Consider the following 26,143-nt stretch of genomic DNA (forward strand, 5'->3'; position numbering starts at 1 on the left):
GCTTTCAAGCCAGGCGCTTATGCCGCTGAGCTAAATCCCCAGCCCCTGCGTTTTTGGGCATGTTTCTTACACAGCAGTGCATCAAGAAACTTGCTGACAAAAGCCTATGGCAAATTACCAAGTGATGGGGCCAGTCTAGCACAATAAAGTATAAGGTGTAGTACTGTTTATTCCGTTTATTTAAGACAAAGATTTCAAATAAGATTGTATTTTCTTTTTCTTTTTTTTTTTTTTTAGACAAAAAAAGTCTCACTATGTAGTTCATGCTAGCCTTGAACTCACTGTGTAGCCCAGGCTGGCCTCAAACTTGTGGCAGTCCTCCTGCCTCAGCCTCCTGGGTGTTGGGATGACAGCTGAGCACCACCACACCCCGCTCAAAAGATTGTATTTTCTGTGTGGTTAAATGTGCCAGTTAAAGACACAGAGGAGCCCGGGCTCCTCTCCGGAGTTGAAGATTCTGGTCAACAGGGGGTGTTAGCCAGTTCTGTGGGTTTTAATATTTTAGAAGGAGAAATTTAATATTTAATGTTTTACCTTTAATATTACATCGAAAATTTAATATTTCACTAGGAGTCAGAGCAGAGCGAGAAGGGAGAGGGAGCTGGAGCGGGACTGAGGCAAGGGCCCGGGCGGGCACAGGGAGGACATGAGGGGCCCCGGGGCCCCTGATCTTGGCCGCTATCAATCCTGGCCTGTGGCTCCCCGGGCCGCGCCATGCTGATGACAGTGACGGAGGGTCACCCCAGACTCTGGCCCGGGTTCCCTGCTTTTAGCTCCTTGCCCCCAGCCTGCTGCAGCTGCCGTGGTCAGCAGGGCCCTGGCCTCCAGGCGCTGGCCAAGCAGGGACAGAGGTCCCTGAAGACTGCAGCGCAAAGTGAGCAGAGCCCAGCGTGACCCCGGATCTGGCGGATGGAAACCCCAGGACACCACCTGCCCACAGGTTCTGGAAGCTTCTGAAAGCAGACACTCCTCGCCTGCCTCAGAGAAGCTTTGTTCCCGTAACCCAGCCCCAGACCCTCTGGGGGATCCTACACCACTCCACTGTGTAGCCCCGACCCCTCCCCGCCCCCTGCAGTTTCCCTGGCCTCAGTTTCCCGGTCGTCGGTGAAATGGGAGAAGAACCCGGCTTCTCCTGGGCTCAACCTAGGACATAAAGAGAAGCAGGTTTACAGAGGGGCAGCTTCCGGCCTGGCATGGGGCACGGTCATTCTGGCTTCTGGGAGGCCGAGGCAGGAGGGTGGTGAGTTCAAACCCAGCCCAGATAATTTAGTGACTTAGTGAGGCCCTGTCTCAAAATTAAAGGTAACATAGGTGGAAGAGGGAGCCCATGCAAAGGCCCTGGGGTCTGCCCCAGCACTACAAAACCAACAGGGTGGCCAGGCACATGGGCTTTGCCCACAAGCAGGGCTTCAGGATTCAAGGTGGTGGGTGGGGACCCTCCCCATCCTGCCCACCGTCCAGGCTCCAAATTTCCCCAGGACCGTTGTCCCCACATCCACCTCCCCCATCAATCTAGCAGCCTTGTGAGCTCAAGGTGGGTGTCTGTATCTGGCCAATGACAGCTCGTCCTGGTCCCCACCCAAGGCTGCCCACACACTTGGTCACGGGCCCTGGACTGGCCAGTGCAGCGTGCTCCAGCCAGCAGGGGGCAGGAGTCTCCCAGGAACAAGGCCCAGGCCACCTGGGGTGAGCTGGGGACACAGGGGTGAAACCTGGTCACCCAGGGGAGGGGTCTAGAGAGGAAGGTGGGCAGAGATCAAACTTGAACCAGGCCTGTCACCCACCTGTCATCCCAGCTTCTCTGGAAGCTGAGGCGGGAGGATCTCCAGTTCGAAGCCAGCCTGGACAGTTTAGCAATTTAGCAATCTTAGGTCCAAAGAAAATCAAAAGGGATGGATGTGGTTTGGTGGTAAACACTCGCCTGGCCTGTGCCAGGTCCTGGGTTTTATGCCCAGCACCGCAGACCACAAAATAAAATAACATAGAATCGATCTCGAAGCTTTTAAAGGACACATAACATAGTTTCAACCCCCCATTCTTCCAGAGACTAGTTTTCTAGTTCAGATATAAGGTCACCAGACAAAGACAGAAAAATAGGAATCCTTCTTGAGACAGTAGCAAATTGAACCCACCCATCTACACAGAGGAGCAAAGTAGAGGCCTGTCCCAGCTACTAGAGGCCGAGGCAGGAGAATCTTGGGTTCTAGCCCAGCCCAGGCAGAACAGAAACCTAAATGCAGTTCAGAGCAAAGGTCCTGGGTTCCATCGCCCTACTGGAAAGGGCAGGGGAATATCACTGCCTGCAATCAATGGACCTTCTCAGGAGGCTGAGGCAGGAGGATCACACGAGTTTGCAGCCAGCCTGAGTACATAGCGAGACCCTGTCTCAAATGAAAACAACAGGCCTTTTTTTGGTTTGTGTATTCATGTTCTTGAGATAGGATGGTATTGTTGTGTAGGTCAGGCTGGCCTTGAAGTCATTTGGTACCCCAGGCTGGTCTCCAACTCACAGCGATCCTCCTGCCTCAGCCTCTCGATTGCTGGGATTACAGACATGTGCCACCATGCTCGGAAAATGCACTTTATAGTCACTCAATTGCCCAGGCTGGGCTCCAACTTGCAATCCTCCTGCCTCAGCCTCCTGCAAAGGGCTCTCCCTCCCACCACCACCACCCCTGCAGCCTACAGGGTGTGACCTTCGGAGCCCTGATCTCCTTGGTGGTTTGCCTTGTGGCGCTGATTTTGGGGCCTTTGTCTCCCCGCCCTGTGTGTGCTGGCAGGGGCTGCGTGGGGACCCCGAATCCCAGGGTCTTGCCCAGGGATTGCCCTGGCATTGCACAGAAAGCGACTCTGGAAACTGTCCTAGCTCATTTCACCGCTGGCCGCTGGCCACGTGTCAGGCGACCTCCTAAATATTCCACAACTGCTGCAGGCGCTCAGCAGATGGAGACCTGCAGTCAGAGAGGTCAGTCAGCAGCCTGGGGTCACACAGCCACCGCCAGCCACACCCGGCCCAGGCCCAGACCTCTGCAGCCCGAGCCTCCTAACCACTCTGCCTGAAGGGCCCAGGACTGTCCCCAGTCACAGCGGGAAGGAACTTGTCAGAGCTCCTGTCCCCCAGACCCCCTCGGGGCTGTGACAGCCGTACCAGATCCCCAAAGTCACAAGGGAGCCAGAGGGGAGGGGGACAGGAGGGCATCTAATTTTAGAAATAATTACACCACATCAGAGCTCCTACTGGGGGGACTCAGACAAGAGGGCCCCCCACCAGGCACCCACACACACCCCTTTCCAGAGGGCCAGGTAGGGCTCCACAGTCAGCGGTCACCTCCCTGCCCCCCAGGATGCCCACTGCATCCCCAGCTGGCTCCGCCCCTGCCTCCCAGGTGGTCCATCTCCATGGCAACAGCCCCCTCACAGGTGGTCCGTCTCCATGGCAACCAGGTAGCTGAGAAGCTGTGACCCAGCCTACAGCCCCTTCCCACGCTTTCTCCCACGCCCCATCAAGGCAGCTCTGGGAGAGGAGTGCAGGGGACCTGCAGGGACCTGGTCACAGAAAGGGAGAGCGACGACCCAAGATCACCCAGCCTGAGCATTTTATTAAGCACCAGGTCCCCCCCAAACTCAGGTGCAGCCCCTGTCCTCCACTGGCTCTCACCAGAAGACAGAGGCTCTGGCCACGGAAAGAAAGGCAAGCGGCACCCACCAGTCCTCGGGGAGGCTGAGGCAGGAGGGTTGCAGCTTGGCGAGACCTCGTCTCAAAATAAAAACCAGAAAAGGGGCCGGGCTGCAGCTCAGTGGGAAGGCTCTGGATTCCAGTCCCAGCACTCAGAAGAGAAAGGATGCGAGGAATGGGGGAGGGGGCCGAAGGTCTCAGTCTCAGGAAGCTGCCAGCACCTCGGTGAGGTACGAGGAACGATGGCCTTAGACAGCCCGCACTGGGAACAAGCACGCTGCCTGATGCCACACTTTGCTGGCTCACATGTGCCCTGCTGCTTATTAGACGCCGATGATGTTGGGGGGCTGAGGTGCAGGGATGACAGGGGAGGGCAGAGAACAAACAAGATAAATCAGCAAATTACAGAGCAACTCGGGGAACTGCCAGGGAGGCTGGCGAGGAGGAACGGAGGCACGTGTGGTGGCAGGGTGACTCAAGGGGAAGGGAGTGGGGAAACAGCTGGTGCAAAGGCCCTGCGCCTAGCCCTGGCCTCCAGCCTCTTCCTGATGACAGAGGCACGGGGCCCCCTGGCCTGCCCCTCCATTAGTGAGGGCAGAATCTTCAGTCCTGGGACACAGAAACACTTCCTTTTTTTTTTTTTTTTTTCCTAAACAAGGTCTTGCTATGTAGCCGGCAGCAGCCCTTCCGCCTCAGCCTCCTGCATGCAGGGCAGGATTGCTGGTGTGTACCACCAGGTCTGGCTGAGACAAGAGACTCTTCCACTCACCCATTTCACAGATAGGACAACTGAGTCTGGAAGAGAGAGATTCCCCCCCACCATGGTCACAGGGCTGGGATGCAGGAGAACCTACACTTGATCCCAGATGATTGGCTATTGTCCCTCACATTCCTGGGGGTAACCTCCCTGATCCCCGATCCCTCCACTTGGTACACCCTTGGTAGGTGCTCAATCAACGCCTTTTCCTAAGAGCCCAGAGAGGCCAAAATCAGAGCCACAAGGCCTCAGAGAGGGGAAGCGGTCTCCCTTAGGTCACACAGTGCTGCAGCCCTGCACCCTGGGGACAGGGCTCTCGTGTCCTTTCCCTGGACCTCTTCTCCTCTCCTCGGCCACCCAAGGAATCTGCCCACCTCATGCTGGTCCCATGGGGGCCCTGGCCTCCGGCCTCCAGGGATGCAGTTTCTGGGCCTCGGGCCAACGCGACAGTCTGGGAACGCAGCCGGCTTGAGTCACAGGTGGCAGAGCGAATGCCAAGCCACCAGCAAAGCTGCGGAGGACACAGAGGGCGGGGGCAGGGCTGGGGACCGGGTGGGCAGTGCGGGGTGACACGCAGGCTCCCGGGGAGCAGCAGGGCTCACTGGGGACACTCGGTATCTGAGTCCCGGAGCAAGTCGGAGGGCCGCTGTGTCCAGGGGCTGGCCGCCCGCTTCTGGCCGCCCTGCTGCCCTGGCTGCTGCCACTGGGCAGTCACAGCCTCCCGGCCGGGGTGTGGATGGGGACCCAACAATGACGCCATGCGGTGCCTCCACCAGGGGCCCCAAGCCTCCTCTAGTCTTGAGGTGCCCAAGCCTAGGAACGGGCTCAGCGCCTCCCGGAAAGACTCCGGCTAAAGCCAGGCAGGGCGCCGCACGCCGGTCATCCCAGCACTCGGAGGCCGAGGCAGGAGGGCCGCTAGGTCCAGGGCGGCCTGGGCAGCTGAGCAAGACCCCCCCCCCGCCGTCTTAAACAGTTTTTTGATGTGTAGAAGGGCTGTGGATGTAGCTCAGTGCAAAGGCCCAGGGCTCCCCTCACTAAGGCAAGAAAAGGAAAAAAAAGTAATGGGGAGCCCTGGCAGGTTCTAGGGCCCAGCAGCTAAGCTGTCCCCTCCGCGGCTTCCCGGGCACCGCAGCAGCTGCAGGCCCTGGAGGTCCAGCTTGGGTGGGGGTGGGGACGCGAGGGGGTGGCCGGTTCCAGACAGGATCGCCCCCACCTTTCCCTAACCCCACTTTCTCCGCTCACCCACCCCTGCCCCCCCCGCCCCCCCTTCGGGTCTCCTCTCCCGCAGTCTGTAGGGAGGGGTGCGGGTGGGAGGGGGTGGGGTGACAAGGGAGTGGGGGAGGGGAGAACGTAGGTAGGGGGAGGGAGAGGGGGGGAGGAGGGGAGGGGGGAGGGGAGGGGGGAGGAGAACGTAGGGGAGGGGAGGAGGGGTGGAGGGGGAGGGGGGACGTTGAGTCCCGGCGCAGATGCAGGCGCCCTGGCCTGCCCCCCCACCTGCGCCCACGTGTCCCCAGCACACCTGCGGCCCCCGCGCGCCCCCGCCCCGCGCTCGCGCACAGGGGAGGCGGGCGGCGGGCGGCGGGCGCGCGCGGCGGGCTCGTGCACAGCGGCGGAGCCCGGGAGGCGGCGGGCTCGTGTCTGCCGGGCCCAGCGCCGAGTCGGTGTCGCGCGGAGCCGCCCAGGTGAGCGCCGCAGCCGGGATCGCGGCCCCACGCGCAGCGCCCGCGCGCCCCTCTCCCTGGAAACTTCGGGGTCCCCTCGCCGCCTGGGGGACGCGGAGGAGCGGGGACCGCGGGGAGCCGGGGGAAAGGGGGGCGCGGGCCTGGACGCGGGGACCCCGGCGCGGGCGGGGAGCCCGGCTGCACCCCTGCGCCCACCCCCGTGTTGGGGCGCCGGGGTCCGGAGCCCGCACCGAGCGGCGGCGGAGCCGAGCTCGCGGAGGAGGATTCGGGGTGCGGGGCGCAGCCCCTGCGCTGCGGGCCTGTGTGGGAGCTGGGGGGCGGCTGCGCCCCCCTCCGAGGCTGGGCCTGGGGGGCCCGGGGCCTCGGGGCCTGGCCCGAGGGTGGGGGGTGCGAGCCCCATTCAACAAGTTGGGGGCCGCACCTCGCGGGGACGGGAAATGCGGGGCCCTCGGTGGCCGCAGAGCCCCTTACAGCGGGGCAGCGCCGCCGGTGCCTGGGCACTGGGGTGCCATTGGTCCCGGTCCCCAAACCCTGAGGAAAGGGAATTTCGGGGCATGGAGGCCCCGGAACCTTCAGATTTACCTCGCACCCCGCAGCGAGCCGAGCCCGTCTGTTCCTGGGGGTCAGGAGCGAAGGGGCCCGTCTGGAGAGCCCCGGGGACCTGCTGGGGACTTCTGGGGACAGCGGAGCCCAGGGAACGTCCTGGGCTCCCGAAGAGGCCAGCAGCTCGCGAGTGACAGCTGCAGGGGCGCGGACTGGAAAGTGTGCCCAGAGTTGGGGCTCTTGGGGATCGGGGTACCCTGCTTCCTCTGCCTCCCTCTGCAGACCCCCTGGGCTCCTCCAAGGACCCGAATGGCGTGGGGTGACCGGCTGGGGACACCCAGGCTCAGGAGTTCCAAACGCGGCCTCCACAGGAGCTCAGGACCTGGGGCTCTTGGGGTTCTCATCTGCAAAGTGGGGGTCGGCACTGCCTGCCACCCCCAGATCAGCCGCTGCCTCCAAAGGGCCCTGGTGTAGGGGAACAGACAGCGGATCCGGATCCGGGCTGAGGCTGCCTGTGTCTGCCCACAGCGCCGTCACCCCCGGGCACCCCTGAGTCAGCGCGCTCCGAGGACATCGAGGACATCGGGCGCCCCAGCAAGCCGCCCACCACCCCACATGGCACTCGGGGGCCCAGACGCAGCGGGGAGGAGCCGGTGTGAGAGGCGGGCTCCGGGCTCCTGTCCAGCTGAGGGCACGTAAGTGAACTGGGGTCTGCTGGGACCCTTTTGTTTTTTTCTTTTTGTACCAGGACTCGAACTCACGCCCTTGCGTTTGTGCGGCTGAGGCACCTCCCACCCTCGGGGTCCCTTTCTCCGCAGTAAATTTCATTGTCCGCCGGCGCTGGTGGGTGAGCGGCCGGCAGTATGCAGTAGGCCCTGAACAAGTGCTTCCTGATCTAGGGCCCCCCCAAGGTGATCCACAGCCCCCCACATGCAGGCTGCCCAGGAAAAGTGGGTCGGGAGGCCCCCACCCCCGAGGGGTTGACAGGAGAAACAGCAGATGGAAACTAATTAGGGCCTAATGGGCTGTCGTGGCTGAAAGCCCAGGAGAGCCTAGATCTAGGACGGAGGACAGGCCAGTCCTGGGGGGCGGCAGTGAGTCCCCAAAAACGGACCTCGAAGAGCAGCCCAAAAGTACACCTAGGAAAGGTGGGCGCTGCGCAAGCCTGGGCCCCCACATTCCACGCTTAGATGCACAACTTGGGGTGAGTGTGGTGGGGAGCAGGGGCTGCAGTGGATGGGAGGGGGCTCGGAGCTCGGACCCCACTGGAGGGCTGTGTGGGGAGGGGCCCCTAGAAGGCCCCTGGCCTGGGCTGGGTATAGATGTCGGACCCTAAGCCTCCTCTGTCTGCAGAGATGGAGGCGCAGGGCTCCCTTCCCCTTCCCGTTCCTAGGGGTTGGGGGCCCAGGGAGAAACCTGGGGGCTCTGAAAAGTCAGCCACCCTCTACGGGCTGCAAGCTCGAATATTTATGCCTCATGGTCCTGGGTTTGGAGGCCAACATGGACCCCTGAGGGCTGAGTCCAGGTGGGGCGGCAAGCCCACTAGTCCTGAGGCTCTGGGAGAGCCTGGTCCCCAGCCCAGCCCCTAGCAGCGCCTGCAACCCTTGGCTTGTGGCCCCTTCCTCCATCTGCAGAGCTGGCAGCTTTGCCTCAGCCTCTCCCAGGCTCTCCTGTGCCTGCTCAGGGTGACCCTGAGGATCACTGTGCCCTGCTGGTCAGGATGGTCCCCCTCAGAGTCTGTCACTTAGACCAGCTGCAGGGTCCCTCCGGCCATGGTGAGTGACAGGGCTACAGGTCCCAGGATTCGGATGCAGACGCCTTTGGGAGCCACGTTGTGGTGGCCCAGGCCTGGTTCCCCTGCTCATTGTCCTGTAGCTCAGCCATCCAGCCAGTGTGACAACGGATTCCCCCTCCCGCTCCGCTCCCCTAGACAGAGTAGCAGACTTGGTGTTTTAGCCAGCAAGAATGGCTCCAGGCATACCGCAGGCACACACTAAGTGACTTCTGAACCAGTGTGAAGGAGCAGACCTGTCATCCTAGCCCTCTGGGAGGCTGACACAGGAGGATCACAAGATCCAGGACATCTAGGTGACTTAGCAAGACCCTGTCTCAAAGTAAATGCAAAGGGCTGGGGCTGGAGCGCAGTGCAAAGGCCCTGGGTTCAATCCCCAGCACCACAAAACAGAGAAAAAGCTCTAAGAGGCAGAGGCAGGAGGATCACCAGCATGAAACACGTGGCAAGCGCATGGCTCAAAAAAACCCATACATTTACTGGGTGCAGCTCAGCGGTAGCCCGTCCCTAGTACACCCCCAGAATAGCCCGAGTAGGACCCTTGTCATAGGGTGGCTGTGCCCCCAGAGAGCTGGGGAGCTCGGGGCTGCATGGGCTGGGGTATGGGACATCAGGGCCGGTGTGGTCAGGGGGTGGCGGTCAGGGGATGGTGGGGCCGTGCAGTCCCGGCTCGGCCTCCCTCCCTGGCCCAGGCCCGCCCCCTCCGCTGCCCGGGCTCCCGCATGGTAATGAGCCTGCGTCCCTTCCTGGACCCCCCAACGCCCAGCAGCGCATGCGCCACGGCAGTGCCAAGGCCAGCAGCCCCAGGGCAGGATTTTTTTTTTTTCCTTTTTCTCTTTGTGCACTGGGTCTTGAACCCGGGACCCAAGAGCATCACACTGACCACTATCTGCAGCCTTTTTTATTTTTGATCTCCAGGCAGGGTCCCGCTGAGTGACTAAATTGCCAGGGCTGGGCTCAACTGTGCAACCCTCCTGCCTCAGCCTCCCCAGTGCTGGGATGACAGGCATGGGCCACCACGCGCGGCTCTGGCTTCGTGCCTGTGCCACGGGGCTCATCCTTGTTCCCTCGGGCAGGGTGCGGGGACACAGCTGTCCCCTGTTGCCTGGCAGTCATAGCAGTGTTGCAGTGTGTGTCTTTCTGGGTGTCTCTCCTCGAGGAGAGGGCTGGTGGTTTCATTGACGGGTGGGGGAGGGGCTGCAGGCTCGGGTGTCGTGGGTGAGGTTGGGACAGTGGCCCATCTTGGGGACGCCGGGGACGTCAGAGGCCCAGGTCAAGAGCTCAGGGGACACACAGTGTCCAAGAGCTGGCAGGGAGCGAGCTCAGTGAACGCCCGAGGGGGACAGATGGGGGGCCTGCGGGTCCCTTCCCCAGGCACACTGGGACAGAGACCGGAGATGGCAGCCCACGCCTCCCAGCCTGCAGGGCCCGATTTTCTCCCTGGCCTTCGGTGGGGATGGAACCCGGGTCTTGGCGCTGGGTCCATTTATTTTGAGACCGGGCCTCACAAAGCCCCTAAATTTCCTAGACTTGAACTGGTGATCCTCCTGCCTCAGCCTCCTGAGCAGCGTGGGTGTTGAGCATGAGCCATTCTGCCTGGCTTCAGGTCTTGTAGGGGTACAGTGTCCCCACACCAGGAGAGCAGTTCAAGAGTGCAATCTGGCAGCAGAGCAACAGGTATGCCAGCACTGGGGAGGCCGAGGCAGGAGGACTGCTGCGAATTCAGGGTGGGTGAAGGCCAGCCTGGACCCCACAGCAAGACGCTGGCTCTACAAACAAGAACAGAAAATTGGGAATCCGCCCCCCCCCCCGCCCCGCTGCCATCAGGAGTGGGGTCCCAGCCTCCTGAACCTTCCCGGGCAGTGAGGTCCAGGGCCACAGAGGGAAAGCCCCTCTGTCCCCCCGGCCCCCTGTGGGGGGAATGATGGCAGGCCGTGCCATCAGGACAGAGGGAGAAACTAGGTCACAGCTCGAGTGGCCCGGCTGGGCGGGCCCCAGGGATCAGCCGTCCTCCTCCAAGGAGTAATTATAGAGCCAGAGCCCGCGGGGCGCCCTGGAGTGCTTGTGCCCGCAGGTTGACAGCTGAGGGCCAGCGAGGGTACAGATGCCACCAGGGTCACTCAGCAAGAAGGGATCATGGTGTCCTGCTGGACTCTGAGTGGCTGCCCCGGGCGGCTTCTGCCCCGTTGGTACTGGAATCCACTTGAGGTCTCCATGTTTATCTCTCCGCTGCTTTGAAAATCCCGTGCCTTTAAAAGTCACGGCACAGAGGGCTGGGGATTTAGCTCAGCAGCATAAGTGACTGCCTTGCCAGCAGGCGGTCGTGAGTTCGATCCCCGGTACCGATAAAAAGGAAAAAGGACCCCCCCCCCCAAAAAAAGTCACAGGCACAGGCCTGTGAGCCCGGCACTCGGGAGGCTGAGGCAGGAGGGTGGCAGGTTTGTCCACCCTGGGCAACTTAGAGATTTAAGCCAACGATGGAGCTCAGCGGGCAGCCCCGGACTGCATGCCAGGACCACACACAAAAAAGTTCTTCCCAAAACAGGACCACGTTTTAAGTTCTAGATGAAGAGCTGAAGGGTTCTGTCTTTGATCTGTTTTGGGTTTTTTTTTGGGGGGGGGATTGTTTGTTTGAAACTGGGTTAGGGTCATAGCGATCCTCCTGCCTCAGCCTCCCGAGTGCCAGAATTATAGATAGGCACCACCTTACTGGGTTTGTATTTTTTAAAGGAGGGGAAAGGGAGAGGTTAACTAGCAGGACAGGATGTGAGTGCACCCAGCTCTCCTCTGGGAATTCCCTGGTCCCCACAGGAAGGACCAAGTGGTACCTGAGGAGTGGGCAACCATCTCCCCAGGAACGCTGCAGTCTTAGAGGCCCCAACTCAGGCCCCAGAGCCACCCACTGAAAGCACAGTACCATGAACCTTTGCTGAGGTTGTGGGGCATGCAAAGGTCCTGGGGCACAGGGAGCAAGTGAGGGTCTCAGTGGCTGGGATGGTGGAGGTGGCCTTAGCCAGCAGTAGTGGCACTGAGACAGACATTGATGGGATGAGGGAGGACAGCCTAGGGGCACGGAGAATGAGGTGAAGGTTGGTCCTGCCCACCCAGGGAGCCAGACTCCACCTAAAGGGCCCCAGCAGTGGGTGTGGGGGTGTGGCACGCTGCAGGTGCTTCCGGTCTTTTACGTGGAGATTTGATTGGCACTTTGGGGACACAGGAGTATGGACTGTGTCACAAGAGTAGCCAGGAAGGTGACATTTCCAGTGGGACCGGTGTGAGGTGAAAGGCCAGGCAGGGAGGGCTGTGCAGGCAGAGACACAGCTGTGTAAAGGTCCTGGGGCAGCCCGGAACCGGGTGCATTGCCGGGTCAGCCAGGGGCCGAGAGGGAGGTGGGGAGGGGACAGGACAGGCGGGTCCTGCAGGGAGGATTTTGGTTTCACTCTAAGCCTATGAAGTTGTTTCCCACAGAGGACAAATGCGGCGGTTGTGTTCCTACCTGAAGGCTTTCGTTTTGGGTTTTGGGTTTTCTGTTTTGTTTTTAGAGACAGGGCCTCACTGTGCATCCCAGGCTGGCCTGGAACACATGGCGATCCTCCTGCCTCAGCCTCCCGAGGGCCGGAATAACAGGCATTTGTCACCAGGTCCCGCTTCTTGCTGATAGTTTTGCTTCAGGGACTGAGAGCATAGGGGCCCCGACCCTCCAGCATAGGCCGTGAGCCTTTGTCCCCCATCTCCGGGACAAGCAGAAACACACGCAGCAGTGGCCGCAGAGTCAGGGCAGGCTGGAGGTGGGAGCGGCCGGGATCATGGGCCGGGCAGCTGGCGAGGGGCGTGACAGCAGCCAGTCTGTCCTCCTGTCCCCTCCGGGGACTCCGGAGGGGCCGGGCGGGGTGACCTAGAAAGCCCAGCGGCAGGCAGGCAGGCAGGGGATTACACTCCCGGCTGAGCCCGGCTGGCTTAGGTCACTTCCGGTGGGCGCCTGGGCAGCCCGGGCGGGGACCCCTGGGGTTCCCTTGCCGCGACCTTCCTGTTACGGTGGGGTTCCCAGCATTTTGGGGGTGTCCTGCTGTGTCCCCCTGAGGCCACTGGAGGCCCCCTTTGTCCCGTCATGACTTCCCCTGGGGTAGCTGCCACCTCGATGCCCCTCTACGGAGCTGGGCGCCCGCTGTCTCCCCTGGGGCCGCCCTCCTCGGCCCTCACTGATGGGCACTTAGCTTAGCTCCGTGACCTCCCCCAAGACCAGGCTCAGCTGGCTAGGCACTGTGGGTCCCCCACATTCAGCAGCGGATACGACGGGGTGTGGTAACACACAGCTGTCACCCCAGCACTCGGGAGGCTGAAGCAGGAGGATCCACTGAGTCTGGGGTCCCTGGGGCTTTGTTTGTTAGGTTGAGCTGGACTCGAACTCACAGCGATCCTCCTGCCTCAGCCTCCCGAGAGCTGGGATGACAGGCGTGTGCCACCAGCTCATTTCTCCCCTATTGCTGGTCACTTTGAGGAATTCCAGCTTCTCACTGTTTAAAGTGACAGTGCAAGGACTAGGGATTTAGCTCAGTGGCATAAATACCTGCCTGGCAAGCATGGGGTCATGAGTTCAATCCCTGGTACCAAAAAAATAAATAAATAAATAAATAAATAAATAAATAAATAAAATGACAGTGCAGAAACTCTGAAGATGAATCTCCCCAGCCTCTGCCCCCCACCCCGTCACACAGCCTTCTGTGTGTATGCACACACGTGTGCATGGGACCTCTCCTCCACCAAGGTGACCTTTGCTTTTCTCTCCCTTCTGCCATTCTAGGAACTGACCACAGGGCCTTTGCACTGAGCTCCATCTCCAGCCCTTTTTATTTTGAGTCAGGGTCTTGCTGAGAAACTAACGTGAGCTGGGGATACAGCTCAGTGGCACAGCGCTTGCCTGGCAAGCGTGAGGTTGTGAGTTCAAGTCCCAGAACCCCCCAAAATTAAGAAACTTAAGTCACTAGGCTGGCCTTCAACTCACAGGGATCCTCCTGCCTCAGCCTCCCACGGGCTGGGGTGGCAGGCAGGCGCCTGGTTTGTGACTTCCCATTCTGCTTGCTGTCACCAGTATGGACCAGGCCGGGATGCGGTTCCTGGTGAGCTTGGTCTCACTCGGGGTTCCCAGGGGTTCAGTGGGTCCCCAGAGCCGGGTCAGGGGACCTGAGGGCACCCCTGGGGGCTTCAGCTGCTGAGTTGCCAAAAATAAACTGCTGGCAGATGGGAGGCCCCAGGCAGAAGCAGCAGCGCCATCTGGCTTCCTCCCCTGCCCACCTCAACCCCTGAGCTGGGCTGCAGCTGGGGTGGGGGGTGGGGTAGCTGGGGAGACAGGCCTGCAGCCAGGAGACACAGCCAGGAGGTCGCTGCCCCAGGACTCTGTGCCCACCTCGCCCCCGGGCCTTTGCACAGGCAGCTCCCAGCCTGGAACGCACTGTAACAAAGCACCCTGGACACACAGTACAGGGATCGAGGTATGGACAGGGCTGCTCTCCATCTGGAGCCTCAGGGGCTCCTTCTGCTGCCCCCCAGATCCCGGAGCTCCAGGCTCCCTGGCCTCAGCCGCGTTGCTGCAGTCTCTGCGCTGATCTCTCCCTGCTCTGTTCCCCCACCGGAGTCTGGGTGTCCGAATTTCCTTCCTGTGAGGTTGCCAGGCCCTGGGCCACGGCCACCTCGGCCAGTGTGAGCGTCCTGACTTGACCCCAACTGCAGAAACACCGTTACAGCGAGGTCCCTGCACCCCCTGAGCCAGTCCTCAGAACGTCCTTGGGAGGGGGGGTGCCATGACTCCCGGTCCCCAGCAGGGGGCGCCCGTGGGGCCCACGGAGGCTCGCAGTGCGGAAGGTTCAGTCCAAGGGTTGGGCAGGCCTCGGGGAATTAAAACACTGCGGGTTCCAGGGGCGGTCAGAGAGGTTTAGAAGACAGGGCCACAGAGGCAGGGGGACGCCGAGGGCTGAGCTCTGATGCCGGGGGGACAAGAAGACAGTTGAGCCATCCGTGCTTCCCTGCTGCTGGTGTGAGCCCCGAGAGCGAGGTCCTTGGTCACTCATTCCCAGTGCACACAGGCCAGGAGAAATAAGCATCAATGAATGTATTATTATTATTATTACTATTTCCTTGGTTTGGGGTTTTTTTGAGGTAGAGTCTCACTATGCAGTTCAGGCTGCCGGGAACTCTCAGGGATCCTCCTGCCTCAGCCTCCCGAGTGCTGGGATGACAGGGCTGTGCCACCTCCCAGCACTGGAGATGGAACCCAGAGCAGGCGCTCGCCTCTGAGCTGCACCCTGGCCCTTTTGATGTTCTGTTTTGATGCAGGGTCTCAGTGAGTTGCTCAGGCTGGCCTCAGGCCTGCAGCTGTCCTGCCTCAGCCTCCCCAGCTGCTGGGATAATAGGTACCCGAGGTTAATACCGTTTGCAGCAAAATCCATACCTTGGGTTCCTGTAGCTCCTCTCCAGTGCAGTGAATCCTCTCTCTGATGACATTTTATGGAGGTAAAAATCCACATCTCGGAGCTGAGTTTTAGGGCAACCCTGTAATCCCAGTCCTCAAGAGGCCGAAGCAGGAGGGTCGAACATTCCAGGCCAATCTAGGCAACTTAGTGATTTTACTGTCTCAAAAAAAAAAAAAAAAAAAAAAAAAAAAAAAAAAAACAGGGGCTGGGGCAGAGTTTGGCCCAAAGGCCCTGGGTCAGTCTCCAGTACCGAAAAAAGTAAGTAAATAAAAAGTTGACAAACCACGTAACATAAACTCACCCTTTAAGTACAGTTCGTGCCTGGCGAGGTTGTGAGGTCGAGCCCCAATACCAAAAACTAAACAGTGTCCAGTTCATTTGGTGGTGTTTAGTGCAATTACATGGTTGCAAAACCACCCATCCCTTTCTCCCCAGACCATGCCATCAACTCAGAAGAAACCCAGTCCCTGTGATCAGTCACCTGTCCTCTCCCCAGTCCCTCGGGCCCACTTCCTGTCTCTGGAGTCACCTGTCCTGGGCATTTCCAGTCCATAGAGTCCATGCCGTGTCCGGCATCTTTCCCTGAGCACACTGTCCCCAAGGTGGACCCTTGCTGTGGCAACTGTCACTGCCATGTTCCTTTTGCTGGCTGAGTAATATTTCAGCCCTGGTGGACCATCCCTCTCTGCATGGACACATGGGCTGGTGCCACCTTCCGACCACTGGCCATGCAGCCTGCAGTTTCTAGGGTTCAGTTCTGTCACACCCCAGTAGAAGAGTTGGGGGGGATCCCACGCTGGGGACCTGCTCCGGGCCTCCCTGGCGGGTTTAGGCCGGGTCCAGAGGCTCCGGAGGGAGGTGCTGACCCTGTTTGGTCCCCAGGTGCGCGTGAGGATGCTGGCACGGCCCTAGGCCAGGCTCCGCACGATGACCTGCTGGCTGCGCATGCTCAGTCTGCACCTCCTGCTGCTGCCCGCCGCGCCACCGCCGGCCCGGGGCTGCCCCGCCCGCTGCGAGTGCACGGCGCCCACGCGAGCGGTGGCCTGCGCGCGCCGCCGCCTAACAGCCGTGCCCGACGGCATCCCCGCCGAGACGCGCGTGCTGGAGCTGAGCCGCAACCGCATCCGCTGCCTCAACCCGGGGGACCTGGCCTCGCTGCCCGCGCTGGAGGAGCTGGACCTCAGCCTCAACGCCATCGCGCACGTGGAGCCGGGCGCCTTCGCCAACCTGCCCCGCCTGCGCGTCCTGCGCCTCCGGGGCAACCAGCTCAAGCTCATCCCGCCCGGGGTCTTCACGCGCCTGGACAACCTGACCCTGCTGGACCTGAGCGAGAACCAGCTGGTCATCCTGCTGGACTACACCTTCCAGGACCTGCGCCGCCTGCGCACGCTCGAGGTGGGCGACAACGACCTGGTGTTCATCGCGCGCAGGGCCTTCGCGGGGCTGCTGGCCCTGGAGGAGCTGACCCTGGAGCGCTGCAACCTGACGGCGCTGTCCGGGGAGTCGCTGGGCCACCTGCGCGGCCTGGGCGCCCTGCGGCTGCGGCACCTGGCCATCGCCACGCTGGAGGAGCAGAACTTCTGCAAGCTGTCGGGGCTGCTGCACCTGGAGATCGACCACTGGCCGCTGCTGGAGGACGTGGCGGCGGGCAGCCTGCGGGGCCTCAACCTGACCTCGCTGTCCGTCACGCACACCAACATCACCGCCGTCCCCGCCGCCGCGCTCCGCCACCAGGCGCACCTGACCTGCCTCAACCTGTCCTACAACCCCATCAGCACGGTGCCCCGGGGCTCCTTCCGTGACCTGGTGCGGCTGCGGGAGCTGCACCTGGCGGGGGCGCTGCTGGCCGTGGTGGAGCCCCAGGCCTTCCTGGGCCTGCGGCAGATCCGCCTGCTCAACCTCTCCAACAACCTGCTGTCCACGCTGGAGGAGGCCACGTTCCACTCGGTGAACACGCTGGAGACGCTGCGCGTGGACGGCAACCCGCTGGCCTGCGACTGCCGCCTGCTCTGGGTGGTCCAGCGCCGCAAGACCCTCAACTTCGACGGGCGCCTGCCGGCCTGCGCCACCCCGGCCGAGGTCCGCGGCGACGCGCTGCGCACCCTGCCGGACTCGGCGCTCTTCGAGTACTTCGTGTGCCACAAGCCGCAGATCCGCGAGCGCCGCCTGCAGCACGTCACGGCCACGGCGGGGGACGACGTGCGCTTCCTGTGCCGCGCCGAGGGCGAGCCCGCGCCCAGCGTGGCCTGGGTGACGCCGCAGCACCGGGCGGTGACGGCCACCAGCGGGACGGGCCGCGCGCGCCTGCTGCCCGGGGGCACGCTGGAGATCCTGGGCACGCGGCCGCAGGACAGCGGCACCTACACGTGCGTGGCCAGCAACGCGGGGGGCAACGACACCTACTTCGCCACGCTGACCGTGCGGCCCGAGCCCGCCGCCAACCGGACCCCGGAGGACGCGCGCAACGAGACGCAGGCGGCCGCGCGCTTCCCGCTGGACCTCACCACCGTCCTGGTGTCCACGGCCATGGGCTGCATCACCTTCCTGGGCGTCGTGCTCTTCTGCTTCCTGCTGCTCTTCGTGTGGAGCCGCGGCCGCGGGCAGCACAAGAACCACTTCTCCGTGGAGTACTCGTTCCGGAAGGTGGACGGGCCCGCGGCCGCCGCCGGCCAGGGCGGCGCGCGCAAGTTCAACATGAAGATGATCTGAGCCGCCGTCCTCCGGTGCGCCCGCCGGGGGCCGTGGCAGCCGGCCGCAGGGCGCCACCCCGCTGTTTTTGTGGGCGCCCAGCTTGTTTTTCTGCCGAGCGCGTCTTTTTGCAGTTTCTCGGGACTCTACTAAAGGTCCCCGCCTGTGTCCCGCGCCCCCCCACCCTGCTGTGATGGGGGGTGCGGGGTGAGGGGCCCCAGGAGGTGCCGGTGCCCCCAGCCTGCTCCCCTGCAGCTGTGTGTCCGGGGTGACAGCCGCCCCAGGGGAGGGTGCACAGAGGGTCAGCCCTGCTCACACCCAGAGTGCGCCAGATTCACACCAGGGCCCCAGATCCTGCTGGGCGGGGCGCGTGCACACCCCACACGCGGGTACTCATTTCCCTGCAGGACACACCCGGCCCACGGCAAGGGCATGCCACTCACACCCAGGGCACACTCAGCTCGCATCGAGGACACTCTCAATTCACACTTAGCACATTGGCTTCACACCAAGTACACACCCGGTTCACACCTCCCAGGCACACCCGGCCCATGCTGGGGACCCGCAGTTTACACCAGAAACGCGCGGTGCACAGCGGCACACACTCAGCTCACACGTAATGCACACGCAGTTCACAGCAGTGCACCCGAGTGGCCCTTGTCGTGGTCCCGCAGCCAGGTCCCCTTCCTTCTCCCCTCCCTCCCTCCTTCTGGGACCTGTGGGCCAGTGGGGCGCCCACTAGAAGCCCTGTCCCTGGCATCCGCAGCACCCCCAGCCCCTCGATGCCCAGCCTCAGGGTCCCTCCCAGCCTCTGGCCTGCAGAACCGAGCAGCCCCGGATGGGCGTAGAGCAGACAACTGAGAGCACCTCCCGGTCCCTGGCACGCAACTTCGGGCTGCGACAGGGAAGTGGGCTGAACAGGGAGGCGCCTCGCACAGAGCACTGAGGGACATCGAGAGGATGGGGTCTCTGTGACTGGGGGGCAGAGCTAGGACCAGAGTTTGAATCCCAGGCTCAGCTGCAGCTCTGGGGAAGAAAGACCCCTCCCCCCAGACCACTGCAGGTAGTGAGCTGCCCGTCGCTGGGGTGCAGCAAGCAGGAGATACCAGACTACCTCAGCCAGATGACCGTTGGGACACTGTCTCGGGAGGAGGCACAGGAACTCAAGAGGCCACAGACCCCGACCTCTGCGCTGGGAGATGTTTAAGCCGGCCCTGGCCCTGCTGCCCTGCAGTGTGTTCTCTGCTGGTGACCGGGACCCCCAGGTCGCTGGTGTCTTCTCTCCTTACGTGGCTCGAGTCCCGGCCTGCAGACACGCTGCGTGGCTTTTCCTGCATCCTGGCTCCCTCGAGACTGTGGCCAGGTCTGAAGCTGGCTTTGTGCAAAGGACTGGGCAGGACCCCAGCTGGGCCGTGGACTGGGCCTCGGTGACCCCTGTCCCTGCCTGCAGTGTGCAGTGACCAGGGGGGTGCAGGCCAGGGGTATGGAGCCGCCGCCCAGACTCCGCCCCGGAGCCCAGCCAGGCAGAACACACGGTGGTCCTCCTTGGCCTCCAGGCCCTGTTGCCATGACAACCTGGAAGGCCTCCTGACCCTGTTGCCATGACGATTCCCAAGGCCTCCAAACAGCCTCCAAGTGCCTTTAGCATCACACAAAGACTGGGCGGGGAGGGAGGGATGCATTCCTGGCAGCACTGGGGGTGACAGCTTCAGTATTGGGGGTCCCCAGGCCTTTCTCCCCAGTCCCAACCCAAACCCAGACCCCTCTGCCCACCTCCTTCTCCACATCCCGCTGTATTTGATTGGAATCCAATAAAACGGAAAGTGATTTAATAAACAAACTTCAGGTTGTTTTTATTATTCCTGTGGAGGAGGGATGGGAAGGGGGCCCCCCGAAAGGGAAGCACTGGGCCAGGTCCTAAGGTCCCACAGAAGGAGCTGAGTGTGTGGTCCGGGCCTGTCATCCCAGCACCAGGAGGCTGAGGCAGGAGGATCACTGGGAGTCTAAGGCCAGCCTGGGCTACACAGAGAGATCCCGTCTCAATAAAGGAAAAAACCAGGCTGGGCAGGGTGGCACAAGCCTGTAATCCCAGCACCCGGGAGGCTGAGGCAGGAGGATCACTGGGAGTCTAAGGCCAGCCTGGGCTACACAGAGAGATCCCGTCTCAATAAAGGAAAAAACCAGGCTGAGCAGGGTGGCACAAGCCTGTAATCCCAGCACCCGGGAGGTGAGGCAGGAGGATCACTGTGAGTTCAAGGCCAGCCTGGGCTACACAGTGAGCTGAAGGCCAGCCTGACAGCGAAACCCTGTCTGAAAAAGACTAAATAAATAAATAAAATAAAATAAAAAAACAGGACAGAAGGAATCAGGCCATGAGACCCAGCTAGGAAGAACTATGGGTCCTAGGAGAAACTCCTGCGGTGAGCTCGGGTGGGGGTGGGGCAGAAGGAGAAGTGGGCTCTGACCTCCCTCCAACCCGGAGGTCTGGGAAGCCACAGGGTGGGGGGCTGACGTCCCAAAAAAACAGTAATAAAAATGCTTTATCACTAGGCATGGTGGGACACACCTGTCACCCCAGCACCCTGGGAAACTGAGGCAGGAGGATCACAAGTTCTAACCCAGCCTGGGCAACTTAATGAGCCCCTATCTGAAAATACACAATACAGAGAGGCTGAGGATGGAGGTCAGAGAAAGGCCCCAGGTTCAATCCCTAACACTGTAAAAAAAAAAATTAAGCTTTTTATTCAAGCTCCACTTGACAGAAGGGTAAACTGAGGCACAGAAAAATGGCAGAAACCTGGAGTCCAGGCTCCAATCCCTCCTGCCAAGATATAGGCAAACACCTGTAATTCCCTAATTTTTTTTTTTTTTTTTTCGTGAGCCAGCGTCAGGCTGGCCTTGAATTCACTGTGTAGCGCAGACTGGCTTCAATCTTGAAGTGATCCTCCTGCCTCAGCCCCTTGAGTATGTGGGATTTCAGTGGGCCTCGTGAGCCTCAGTTTCCCCACCCAGAAAAGCTGCCATTCCCGGTCCAGCGCCTCTGAGTTTCTGACTCAAGACCAAGGACAGGACCAAGATTGTCCCCCCTCCTGTCATATCTCGGGGTGATTGTGGGAGAAGTTACCCCAGCCAAGGGGGACCCTCCTTCTGCAGGCAGCCAGGGCCCAGCTGGAGTGAGCCCTAAGAAGAGGCCCTGGGAAGGGAGTCTGGGGTCCCCCCAAAACAGCATCAGACAGCACCGTCTGCCTGGTGGCCCAGGCACCCTGGATTCATCCCAGATGGGGCAGAGTGGGGAGCAGCTGCCCAAGCCCACGCCAGACCCCGGCGCATCACAACCCCAGCTCCCGACTCAGATGTGCTTTATGGGGGTTCCGACCCCCCCCCCCCCCCGTCCTCTGTAACCTGCCAGGTGATTGCCCGGCTGGGCTACGTAACTCCCTGCCCAGGGCCTTCACGCCAAGCGACGCGACGACCCCAGCTCGTTTTAGTTTGCATTTGGGGACGGAATCTAGCAAAGTCAAAGCTGTTCAAGCTTTGCAGCTTGCAATCCTCCTGCCTCAGCCTCCGCCTCCCACAGGCCTGCTGTGAGTTCGAGGCCAGCCCGAGCTGCCTAGAGAGACCCCACCTCAAACATCAAAACAGAACAAAATCCGCGGTTTCTTTCTTCCCGGGGGCACAGGGTGGGCTGGTGACGCCCCCTAGGGTCACACACTCGGGGGCTCGGGACAGGACGGGGGCTCCTGAGGCAGCCCGCAGGGGAAAGTGTTTCTCAGGAACTGAAAAACCGCAGGAGAAGCTGCGCGGTTTCATGGCTCCCGGAAGGGCCGAGTCCCCAGGCCCCAGGCTTTCAGGGTCCCGCTGCCACCCGCCCACCCCAGCAGGGGGGTGGGGAGCTTGTGGCCCTCCGCGACCCCCCCAGGCTGCTGACTTCGGGGTCCCGTCTTCGCCCAGGCTGTTCCCCGGCTGGGACGCCCTTCCACCACCCTGGGGAGGCCGGGCTGACTGAACCCCACGGGGGAAGTGAAGCAAAGGGGCCCCGCGCCCCACCCCGGGCCCAGCCCGTGACCTCAGAGTTGCTCCACAGGCTCTGTGGCCACCAGCCAGAGCCACCGCGGAGGCCGTGTCCCCCGAGTCCCTCCAGCCTGAAGGTAGGGACCCCGGCCCGGCAGAGGCCGCAGCTCTGTGCTCTTTGCTTTGATCCCCTTTCCCAGTCCCCGAGATCAAGCCCAGCGCCCCCTCTCTGAGCTGCGGCCCCAGCCCCTTGCCCAGCCCTTTTTAAGATTTCTTTTGAGACAAGGTCTTGCTGAGTTGCTAAAGCTGAGCTGGAGAAGGTGAAACCCTCCTGCCTCAGCCTCCCAGAGTGCTGGGACGACACACGTGTGCCACCCGAGGGGGCTCAGAAACAGCAAGTCTTTGAGGCTGGGTGGGGACCCGGGGGCTGGGACAGTGAGATGCCCTGCAGTGTGGGTGGGCTGGGCGTGTGGCGGGGTTCAGGCATGGTTCCCGCTCATTGTCACCCCCTGCCGCTGCCCCCCTGGACACCCCATCCTGCGGGCTGCACATTCTGCCCCTGCGTAGGATATACAGGCCTGAAGGATGGATGGGTGGCAGGCCCGTCTCGTGAATCAGGAAGGGTCAGAGAGGGCAACAAACTCACCCAGGGTCACCCAGCAGCTCCAGGGCTGGCCAAGACACCCAGTCAGGCAGTCAGAGCGGGTGACACGGTGGGCCCCTTCCCCACAGCCCCCAGGAAGCACTCAGCCCCTAAGCTGTGTGCTCTGTCACCCGGCATGCCCCTCCCACCAACAGTATGAGTGGCCCCGAATCAGCCACGGAGACCCCGGAGCCCAGGGACCTGGGCCTGATGGCGCAGCCCACCTACTGCAACCTTGGTGAGCAGCCAGCTGGGGGCTCTGGGCCGGGATGGCGGGGAGGGCTGCGAGCGCCGGGACACAGGAACCAGTGGTGGCCACAGGGCACCGGGAGGGAAGTTTAAACAGTCACCTGCACAGCCAGGCAGGAAAACGGGGCTTCCTTGGGGGCTGGAAGGCATGGGTCTCTCTAGGTCACTGCTCTGGAGCCTCAGTTTCCCTACCTGCAAACTAGGGCTGGGCCTCCTAACCTACAGACACTGGGCAGTTGGCTAGTTAGGTTTTGTTCTATTTGTGATACTGAAGATGGACAGACCCCAGGGCCTTTGCATTGCACTCCATCCCCAGACTTTTTATTTTTTATGGCTCAAACAAGAGATCCTCCTGCCTCAGCTTCCTAGCATGCAGAGATGACAGCCCTGCACCAGTATGCCTGGCATCATTCCCATTTTAGAGATGGGGAAGTCGAGGCTGAGATGTGGTCACAAGGGCTCCATGGCCTCCCAGACTCTCAACACCCCCCCCCATCTCCTGCACAGGAGAGGTCCGCGCCGGCCTGCTGCCCTCCAAGGCCTGCCGGCCCCGCACCCCCGGGTCCCTCTCCTCCGACTCCCAGCCCCCGCCCCTGCCCAAGAAGACCCTGACTCGGACGAAGTCCCTGCCCACTCGCGGAGTCCCCGGCGCCCGCCCGGCACAGCCCCGGAGGCCACTCCTGGCGTCCCACAGTGTGGACGGGTGCCAGGGAGAGACGGGGCCCGACGGTCCGGCTGCAGAGCTGACCTCGGGCCACGATGCTGATGGTGAAGACGCGGCCACGGCGCTGGGCCTGCGGCTCCACGGGCCCCACGGCCCCGAGGCCCTGCACGCAGCGCTGGCCGCCCGCGAGCTGCAGGGGCTCCGCGCCATCCACGCGCGGCTCGGGGCGCGGCTCACGGGCGGCCTCCCGGGCCCCTGCGGCGCGGGCCACAGCTTCCGCCTGCTGGAGCTCGCGCCCTGCGCCGAGAGCGGGGATGCGCTCTACTACCGCGTGGTGCGCGCCGGCGACGACGCGTGGCACGTGCTGGCGGCCAAGGTGAGCCCGCAGCTCGGGGCCCGCCTGCCATTTATTTAGCATTTATTTATGTATTGAGAGGCAGGGTCTCGCCACGCAGTTGGCCTGGAACTTCCGTAGCCCAGTTTGCGCTCGAACTCGTGGGGATCCTCCTGCCTCAGCCTCCCCGGGCTAGGACACGCATGGGCCACCAGGCGGCCCCGTGTGGTCCACCTACCGTGGCCACCTCTCTCTTTACCCAGGGGACTTTAAGAGCTGCCCCCTGTGACCCCCCCCCCCCCTTTTTTTGCTTTTGACGCAGGCTCTTGCTATGTAATAGGCTGCCTTGAACTCGCTGTGTCCCCGGGCTGGGGCTGGCCTACTGTGGCGACCCTCCTACCTCAGCCTCCCGGCTCCCAGTCCCCGCCCTCCCCGGCCACCTTCTCCTTTCCCCCCAACTCCTCCCTGGGTGTCCCCGCCGAGAATCGGCGTCCCAAGCCCGGTGGGGTGGGCCGGGGCGGGCATGGGTCCGGGTGTGCCGAGTGCCACAGTGCCCGCCCGTGTCCCGCAGGTGCCCAAGCCCGGAGCCGGAGCCGAGGCGCCCCACGCCTGGGGCCTGGAGCTGCAGGCCTGCCTGCCGCCCCACTACAACGTGCAGGGGCTGTGCGGGCTGCTGTCCGAGGGCGCGCTGCCCGGGGCGCCCTGGCCGGGCCGCGTGCTGCTGGCCGCCGAGGTGCCCGAGCGCACGGTGGCCCAGTGGCTGGCGGAGCTGCGGGAGCGGCGGCCGGAGGAGCTCGCGTGGGCCGCGGCCATCACGCTGCTGCAGCTGAGCGCGGCCCTGGAGCTCCTGGAGGCGCGGGGGGCCGCCGTGAGCGAGCTGCGCCCCGAAAACCTGCTGCTGGCGACGCCGCGGGGCTGCGCGGCCGCCGGGCCCCCGCGCCTGCTGCTGGCTGACTTCGGCCGGGTCCGCCCGAGCCCCGCGGGCCTCCCGGGCGCCCACGCGCCGCAGCTGGGCCGCCTGCTCCTCGCCCTGCTGGGCCCCGACCGGGCCCCGGCCTCGGCCCTGGCCGCCGGCCTGCGGCGCCTGGCGGCCCGCCTCCCGCGCGCACGGCCCCCCGCGGCCGGGACTCGGGGCGCGCTGCAGGCGCTGCTCTGGGGCCCCGGGCCGGGGCTGCGCGCCCGCGGGGCTGCGCTGGGCACCTGGCTGCGCGTGCGGCGCGCGCTGCTGCTCGTGCAGCTGGCGGAGCGGGCGGCGGGCGGCGCGGCGCCGGGCCTGGAGGAGTGGCTGTGCTGCGGGTACCTGGCCTCGGCCACCGAGGCCTCGCTGGCCCAGGCCCTCGAACTGCTGTGGGCCGACCCCGAGTGACCGCTGGCCGGGGCGGGGTGGCATCTCCGGACTCTGGACACCCGCGTCCTTCAAAGCCCGGCCCTCCCCAAGAGCTGCGCCCCTTGGGGTGCTGGGCCCAGTCGCCGTCTCCGCGAAGTGGACACTGGCGTCAAGGGGGACATGTGGGTGTAAAGGATGACCGCTGGCCTCTTGCCAACTACGGCCTGCTGAATGGGGCAGGGAAGCACGTGGCTGTCACCTGAGCACTCGGAGGCTGAGGCAGGGCCATCTCAAGTTCAAGCCCAGGCTGGACAACCGTCCCCAAGCGATGAAAGGCCTGGGGAGGCCACTCGGGGAAGCCCTGCCACCAGCAGCACTGGAAACCACAATCACAGGTGGTGGCCTCCCAGCACCCCCCACTCTGCAGGGGTCCCCCAGCCCAGTCTCCCTCTAGCAAGTCAGGGCCCAGGCCCGTTGCACACGCAGCACCCCTGGGGTGCCTACCCTGCCACCCTCCAGCGCCTCCACCAAGCAGCATTGCTCACTGCTAGGGTGCAGGACCTAGACTCAGAGGTGGTGGGCCCCAAGTTACCAGTGGCACCCTTCCTGTTCCCACAGCAATCCCCACACTGGACCAGGCCCGCTCCTGCCAACGCCCCACACCCTCCTGCCTGGAGTTCACCCTCAACCCACGCTGCAAGGGGTCCCGGCCAATGAGCTGGGTCAGCCCAGGGCAGGACACAGATGTGGCCAGCAGGTGGCGCTACGGCCCTATGGGACCAAGAGCCAGGCTGGTGCCTGTGTCTCTCCAGTAGACTGGACTGGCACTGCTGTCCCCTGCCCAGTACTTCCGGGTCTGCTAGCAGCCTCCAAAGGCAAGGCACCTGAGGGCCACACACAGGGCAGGCCACAAAGTGTCCTCAATGTCCATGGTGCAGCAGAGTGCGCCAGGCCGAGATCCTAGCCCGGGTGCCCACAGCATAGGGACCCTGCCTTACCTTCCTGGCTGGGGGCCACCCCTGCTGGTTCCACCCATGGTCCCCATCCCAGCAACACCAGAGTCCACACAGGGCACGGAGGTGTCACCACGTTTATTCAGATTTTTGGGAGCAGAGAACAGTGGATTCACGCCTAACTTTCCAAGGCGACAGACCCAAGACCTCGGCCACCGAGGGCTCCTCCAGGACAAGGGTCCGAGTCATCTTCAACCAGCAATAAAAAAGTAAAATATAAATTTTTATTTAGAATTAAAGCAAATACTTCAGTATCACAAACACAACATTAAACTTCAAGAAATATACCGCTAATTT

The 26,143-nt window shown here is 62.6% G+C and overlaps 2 protein-coding genes across 3 annotated transcripts; both read left to right on the forward strand.

Moving 5' to 3' along the window:
- The first annotated feature begins 5,956 nt into the window (after positions 1 to 5,956).
- Lingo3 (leucine rich repeat and Ig domain containing 3) lies at positions 5,957 to 19,445 on the forward strand. The gene is made up of 3 exons (XM_063228927.1): positions 5,957 to 6,115; positions 7,187 to 7,353; positions 15,800 to 19,445. Exon 3 carries the CDS (start codon positions 15,845 to 15,847, stop codon positions 17,624 to 17,626), a length of 1,782 nt encoding a protein of 593 aa, XP_063084997.1. The 5' UTR covers positions 5,957 to 6,115; positions 7,187 to 7,353; positions 15,800 to 15,844; the 3' UTR covers positions 17,627 to 19,445.
- A 2,250-nt stretch (positions 19,446 to 21,695) lies between these two features.
- On the forward strand, positions 21,696 to 26,140 carry Peak3 (PEAK family member 3). 2 transcript variants are annotated; one of them, XM_063228932.1, is made up of 4 exons: positions 21,696 to 21,753; positions 22,415 to 22,497; positions 23,016 to 23,548; positions 24,078 to 26,140. In XM_063228932.1, exons 2-4 carry the CDS (start codon positions 22,416 to 22,418, stop codon positions 24,870 to 24,872), a joined length of 1,410 nt encoding a protein of 469 aa, XP_063085002.1. In that variant the 5' UTR covers positions 21,696 to 21,753; position 22,415; the 3' UTR covers positions 24,873 to 26,140. The 2 variants fall into 2 exon arrangements, with proteins under 2 accessions (XP_063085002.1, XP_063085001.1); XM_063228931.1 differs by lacking the exon at positions 21,696 to 21,753 and having other exon boundaries at positions 21,760 to 22,497.
- Positions 26,141 to 26,143: the final 3 nt, after the last annotated feature.

The sequence above is a fragment of the Cavia porcellus genome, unplaced genomic scaffold (assembly GCF_034190915.1).
Source record: "Cavia porcellus strain 051 isolate PalLab524CR breed Dunkin Hartley unplaced genomic scaffold, mCavPor4.1 scaffold_17, whole genome shotgun sequence".
Taxonomy (NCBI): Eukaryota; Metazoa; Chordata; class Mammalia; order Rodentia; family Caviidae; genus Cavia; species Cavia porcellus.